Source organism: Populus alba, chromosome 9 (genome assembly GCF_005239225.2).
Source record: "Populus alba chromosome 9, ASM523922v2, whole genome shotgun sequence".
Lineage (NCBI taxonomy): Eukaryota > Viridiplantae > Streptophyta > Magnoliopsida > Malpighiales > Salicaceae > Populus > Populus alba.
The window spans coordinates 11,742,431-11,750,044 of record NC_133292.1 but is presented as its reverse complement, the minus strand read 5'-3'; the positions used below and the strand labels follow the sequence as shown (position 1 = coordinate 11,750,044).

Sequence of the window (7,614 nt, the reverse complement as noted above, 5' to 3'; positions counted from 1 at the left end):
TAAAATAAATTTTTAAAATAATAAAATATTATTTTAATATATTTTTAAATAAAAAATATTTTTAAAATAACATTTACTATCTTTTCAAACCGGCACTACATTATTACATACGGATCTCTTACGGCAAAGCTCACAATCAAGCAGGAATGCTGGAATAATGGGTTTTAAGATTTTAGCCCATTTGCTGGGTTTACTTTTATTTCGGCCTTGTTTCGGCTCTTATGCAGCCTCTAGTACCACGTTTTGTAAGAAAATGACATTAATAATCTTTAATGACATTTTAATTATTATCAAACAATATTTTCCGTTTAATTTTTAGTGTAAAGGAATGAATAGGAACAAAACCCTATTTAATTGGGTCATAATCGGACTAGGAATACCCAAACTCATAAAAAATCTTTTTTTTTAAAAAAAAAAAATCTGAACTATAATACGAAAATAAATTTACTTACCAATTATTGAATTCAAAAATACGTTTAAATCTATCAACATTTAAATAAACGCTCTCAAATTTCAAAGATATTAACATTGTTAAAAAAATTATGATACTTGTGTAATGGAAAAGTAGGCTTGATGTGAATTTATTTTATATATTTGTACCATAAAATAATTGGCTAGCTAGCTAGGTATATATGTTTTACTTTTGTAAGCCTTAGATTCAAATTTTAAGAAGGTGAGGTTGGATTTAAAAATTGACGAAGTTACCTTCATCGTCTAGCTATAAAATGATGACAATTACACTTGAATATATGCTATTATATAGTAATTAATATGACTAGTGACATTTCAAACACATGCCGCTAAACATCAATTGTTCCTTAATGATGGTAGGTCCCGGAGCAGAAGAGAAAAATACATGTGGGTGCAACTCGTGTTTTTTATTTTTTAAGAAAAAACAAAACCTAAACGTTATAGTTGAAAGAGAAAAATCATGGGGTTACACATAACTTATACTTATTGTCATAACCTAATTTCAAAATCAAATATCATATTGAAAAACACGTGTAAATATAGAGTTCCAATGAAAAGTTTTGGAAGGGACTTAATTGTATAAATCTAAAGTTTACGTTTAATTAGGAGTTTTATTGAGACTAATTGAAAGCTGGAGGGCAAAATTAAACTTCTATGAAATCCCTAATTTAACCTTAAACAGTGTTGTTTTGATCATTAAAAAAACAAACAAAGATAACCAGACGACGTGACATCAGGTTATTGTTCATTATCTTTTTCTCTTACCCAGAAAAGGTTGTTCATGTCACCTACTTTGCAGATGTATTTAATGCATCTAACGTCCATAAAATTTGACAAATCTTGCATGCAAATGATCATCTACAATGTATCTACAACTCCATATGTCATGTTCAAACTTAATGACAACCCATCGGCCTTGAAACTGGCCTAAAAAGGCCATCTCAATAACTTTTTCCTGCATATTTGACAACTCAGAATGCTTACTTTGAACCAACAGTTGTGATCCTTTTTAACTAAATCAAGAGCTGAAAATTTTTCTTAGTGTAGACAAGATTGCTCTCTTCCACTGTTTATAAATAGAGGTGGATTTCAAGGTCTAAGAGATGAGAAAATCAGGTCCAAAGTCAACCAAAAAACTAGCTTTTTTCGGTTTCTGCACATTTCTTTAGCTGTTAAAGACCCCACAGAAACCTTTCTTCTCCACCAAAAGACGGTGGCTCAATCTCCCCATGAATCCAAATCCTCACTAGCGATAGGGGTAGCCATTACGAGATTCTCCCTCTCCCCTCTGTAGATTTTCTTCTTCTGCTTCTTCTTTTTTCTTCCTTTACCACAGGGAGCCAACATCGCCACCATTTCTTCCACCAGCTTCACTCCAGGCCAATGACAACAACTACATCCCCTCCATGCAGGTGGCCTTTCTTTTTCTTCCCTCTGTTTTCCCCCACGATTTGCAACTTCTTAGTTGCATGCAAAACATGAACATTTCACATTCTACAAAATAATTAACATGGTTGCTGGGCTAGGCCAACAACCACGTGGTCCATGGACTGGACCTGTCCCAACCTAATCGAGCTAAGCCCACAAGTTTTAATAATATTTAATTAACACACACACACACACACACATATATATATATATATATATTAAAAAAACAACGAAAATTTTTCCAAAAAAAATAAAAAATCATTTCAAATTTTTTTTTATTTTCTCAAATATTTTTCTATCGATTTTGCATAGTATCAAGTTGTATATTTACATTGAAAAATATAAATTATGTATTAAAATACCCGATTTTCTTCAAAATATTTCAAAAAAATTCAAAATATCTTCAAAAAAAATCTCAAAAAAATTTCAAATTAATTTTTTTTCAAAGAAAAAGAAAAAAATATTTTGTTTTAATACATACGGTCAAATCCTAAATATTTTCCAAGCATATTTTCATAAAAAAAATCATGTTAGTTAGATTATTTAAATTCCATTCGAAATATATATATATATATATATATATATATATATATATATATATAGCAAGCACATTTATAACTAGCATATGAGATAGAAACAATTAGGATAGAGAAGAAAGATTTTAACCTTTGTACTTCAAAATTATCTCAAAAATAAATTTGTATTATATTTCTATTTCTTATATACAATCAAACATATTTATGTTTTTTCTATTTTTAGACATTAAATAAACACAACCTATATATATAGGGGGGGGGGACACTCCAAGCACCGATTATATGTTTTTATGTCTAAATGATTCGGAAAATCATTTAAATCAAGAACTACCCAATTTTTGGATGTTCATGATCAAGAATTCAAAACAACAGGAAAAAGACTACCATACCAGACATTTTTTCAGAGCCATATGTGGGCATTAATTAATAAACAATTCATCAATCCATGTATAGCGTGTAGAAGATGTTCTTTAACCTCACATGAAAAATCTTATATTATTGTGGTTGTTTTCTAAAATGAATTTTATTTTTTATTATATATATATATATATATATATATTTTAATATCAGTATATTAAAATAATTTTAATATACTAAAAAAATTAATTTAAAATAAAATAATAAAATTAATTTATTTTTTTAAAAAAATATTTTTTAACCAGAATTGTAAGGAGCCTTGTCCGTATCATTAATAGTGAAAAGATAGGGGGGGGAAATCGAGGAGTCGTGGCCCAAATTATTGTGACAAATGTCTATCATGGAATTCATTGATTTATCATGAGTTACATCATCGAGGACATGAAACTTGTTACACATTTTTCACGCAGGGCATCGATATGATAGGTGTAATTTTTTTCCACAAGCCTAACTCCCTACATTGCTTTTTGTAACTAATCAAGATTGAACCTTGAAAAGAATTGGTGATGCCAAAGGAGCTGATAAAATTTTAATTTTTATTTAAAAGAAATGAAACCACGTTTTTTTATGAGAAAAAAATAATCGAATTCATCCAGGTTTTAATTGGATTGTTCATATTATTATATCAAATTACTTGAATAATGTAGATGGTCCAAATTGAGAGGTAGCTTATTTCGGCGCTGAATGGAAACGTGTTCTAAACGATGTTTCATAAAAAATTATCAAAAATAATTTAAAAGATAATTACCTGTTGGATCAATGTTGTGGACGGTAGCCTAGTAATCTCATAGTAATGGCTGCGAGACCTAGAATCTATGATTATTTATACTTTGGATGTACCTAAAATCTATCATATTGAACAAAATTAATTTTCATTTTTTTTATTCAAAAGAGATATCAGTAACAAGAATCTGATTCATAAATCCAACATGTTCTTATTTTATTTTATTTTTTATGAATGTGATGTGAGACTGTTGCTGGGAATTAAAAAAAGAATAAACCCAGAAAGATTAGTGGCCAAATATTCAAAGTAGGTCAAAAAAGAAAGAAAAACATCGTCGTCGTCGCCAAGGAAGAGGGGGTAACGACAAGAATACAGCCAAACTCTAACGTGAGATTTTCCAAGAGCAAAGACGCAGGGCTGCCAACACATTGACAACAAAATAATGAGAATCAAGGAATGGAACCATGCATGCCTCCAATAGCAACGAAAGATCCAATTCCAAGAAACCAAAGATGAACCACTCATGGTTTTAAAAAACCTCGAATAAATTATAGCGCATGCAGGGACATGATGAACAGACCACCATTAGAAAGAAATTGTTTTAACCCAGAGGAGTGGCTTTGGTTTGGTAATTAATGAGAGGTAAGAGCTAGCTATCTCCAGTACTATGATTAAGTGCCTTGATCTTCAAGTAGTAACCACTTGTATTTACTTCCGAGAAAGAGATAAAACAAGGAAAAAAGAGAAACAAAAGAGAGAGAAAATCAGTCAGGTGAAAATAGTCTTGCCAGTTACGGATTTGATTCCTTTTTTTTTTTAATCCAATATCTCTCTCTCTCTCTCGCTTAAAAAATAACTACTCGTATATACTTAGTCTATAAATCCTATAATTTTATTATTTTTTTGCCTTCAACCATGCATTATGAATTTTTTTATCTCTCCTCTTTATTAACCTCTGATAAATTTCATTTTGATTGATAATTGTATTGAATTGGTTGCATATTATTTCTACAGTCATTAATTAGAAATTGTTTTGTTAATATGTCATTCGAGAAGAAAATAAATCCTAAATAAATACTAAATTCTCATGCACTTTGAAAAGGGCACGGGATTATGGGGCATCGATCATGGTTGATCTTTATATGAAGTGATCAGATATATTGGTCATCGATTCCAAATTATATGCAAAGATTCTCTCCCTACATAACAATAAATTGGTATAAAAGAGGGAAAATTAAAGTCTAAAATTAAGCTCTAAAGAGGATGAGTGGACTCCTAGAGCCTATGAACCCTAGAATCGTAATTAAGAAGACATTATAATTAATGTTCTGAAAAGTCTATTAATTTCCAATGAACCCTAAGAAGGATAATGGATGGAATGGTAGTGTATATATATGAGAGCTCTACCTTTATTATAAAGTTTATATATGACCCCAAGATGAATCAAAAACGAAAAAGTAAAACATTTGAATATGATCACTGAGAGTCTAAGCAGTCGCCCTCCCATAATGTCAAGTCCGTAGAACAAGCCATGTCATCCCAATAAACTCCTCTTGCCATAGCTGGCGGGGTAAGGATCAAACCCTCTGCCATGCTATCAAGTAATCCTGGCATGTTAAACAATGCCTCCTCATCAAAGAACGTTGCATTGGAATGATTAGGCACCTTCTCTGAGGAGTTACTAGAGCATGACATGACCATAATATTTGAAAAAGGCTCTTGATTAGAAACCTTCTTTTCATATATCTCAACACTTTGTGTGTCAAATAATGAAGGTCTTAAGACATTTTCTGTGCCCTTCTCATGTGGAAGATCACTTAAAGATGGACTCAAGACTTTCCTTGAACTTGTAATGAGGCATGACAGTTTCTTATGATCAGGTGACGAGGAAGAAGAACACGAAGAAGCACTTCGTCCAAAGACCTCTGTAGCAGCAAGGGCAGCCCTTTGTATATCTCTAGCAGAAGACGACTTTGCTCGAGGAAGTATCAAAGCTGAATCAAGAAAGTTCAGGGCAGCAAGCTCTCCTTTAAGTGCTAAAGCAGCAACATCATGTGCCCTAGCTGCCATTTCTGGGCTCTTGAAGGTCCCCACCCAAATTCTTGATTTCTTGTTTGGTTCACGCACTTCACAAACCCATTTATTCCCATTTCTTCTCCGTACCCCCCTATATACCGGATGCCGCGTCTCCTTGAACTTCTTCCTTCCCGCTTTGTTCTTCTTCAAAACTGCAACTGGCCGCTCTTGCCCTCGTGGAAGATTATTAATATTAGGGCTGTTGCATTGCTTGCACGATAAAGTCTGAAGAATTGAAGATTGTGACGATGAATAACTCTCAAATTCCATTTAGGCTTTTAGCAAGAGTTATTCATCGTCACAATCTAGATATATAGAGCGAGCTGCACATGTAATGTTTATATAGAGCTAGTAAGTGATACACGAACCTGAGACTGCCGAAAACATTGAGCATGAGATTGATTGATTATTTGACCATTTCCTTTGAAAACTGTTCAATCCGCGAAGCAGACATGGACACATACACGGTACGGTTTTACACGAGCAACACACTGATGCTCGGGCTTCCACATGTGTGGATCAAAATCATGGGGCCTGGTAACCCCATTGTACATTTGAATTATTAATAGTATGAATAACAAGACAGATTAGTGTGACCGATATTTTCTCTGAAAGGACCCGCCGCATTGATTGATATTGCTCACGACCTTGAATGAGTACCCGTTGCTGGTTTAGATTTATCTGGAGGCAGTACCAACTGGTTTACAAACTCAGAGTAAGTAATCATGTTGTGTGGGTTCATTGAATTATTGGAAGGGGAATAAAATAAACAAAAGGGAAATCTAATTACCCTTCTCCTTTTCCTTGTGCTAAAAATGATGTAAAAGAAAGGGAAAAGAAGTGGGAAATGAACGTGAAACTAACAAAAAAAATAAAATACAATCTTCACTTGTAGGAGAAAACTAATTAAAGACTGCGTTATTTTAGGCGTTTTGTTTTTGGGAGAAAATAATTTGTCTTGATAAACAAGTGTTATTGATAAAACTTTCTAGAGAATAATTCATTTCTTATCGATTTCTTTTTTAAATTGAGTTCTGTCATGGAAAACAAAGTTATAAAAACATTATATTATGTTTGAAATACATAAACTTAAATTAAATTCTAAAGAAAATATTTTTTCTATAATTGAATTAATATATAACTTAATATATATATGCATGCATGCATGTATAGTTACTACTAATAATTGATCTAGCAATTAAAACATTGTTATATTCAAGCAAAAATAAAAATAAAAATTTAATTTTTAAAAAATATAATTATTAAAAAGAACAGTCACGAACTCTGACTTCAAACATGACTAATTTTATTTTTTAAAAGGATATGAAAATATATATATATATATATATATATATATATATATATATATATATATACTGTGAAATATGAAAGCGTATACGACTGCGCCTAAAATTAACAAAATATATAGAAATATACTTTTCCTTTTTGGAAAATGCCCCGCTCCTAAAAAAGAAAAAGCAAATTTCTCCAAAAAAAGGCATAGTTTTGTCGCTCACTAAAAAGAATTTATGACTCTTTTTTCCCTTCGAAAACATGTTTTTTTTTCAGACAAATAAGTAAAGAACCTTTTGGCTATATATGATAGATGTCGACACCCAGAAAAAAATATTCTCCAACTTAGCTTTTGAGCCGACTATTTAGGCATCGACTGAGTCCACTACAAAAACAAATTTGACTTGAATTGTCTGAAACACAGCAGATTTTTTACTACAGAATTTGATCTTTTAAAGCAGCAATGATGCCCGGCACCCCTTGAGCTTTCTAATTAACCTGGTAAACTAAATTAGCCACATACTTAGATTTGAACATTTTGATATATTTACAATAATACTTGAATTAGTGGTTTAATCATCCTATCAAGAATTTGCCCATTATATACTCACCTTGTTACGTCTCTTTCCACCACCCTCGTATATATCTTCCAAGGTGGGAATCCTTGCC

At 31.7% G+C, this 7,614-nt stretch overlaps 1 protein-coding gene across 1 annotated transcript; it reads right to left on the bottom strand.

Annotated features, from left to right (window-relative positions):
* Nucleotides 1-4,967: 4,967 nt before the first annotated feature.
* On the bottom strand, nucleotides 4,968-5,979 carry LOC118045502 (dehydration-responsive element-binding protein 1B). The gene has a single exon (XM_035054161.2). It carries the CDS (start codon nucleotides 5,920-5,922, stop codon nucleotides 5,053-5,055), a length of 870 nt encoding a protein of 289 aa, XP_034910052.1. The 5' UTR covers nucleotides 5,923-5,979; the 3' UTR covers nucleotides 4,968-5,052.
* Between the last annotated feature and the right edge of the window lie 1,635 nt (nucleotides 5,980-7,614).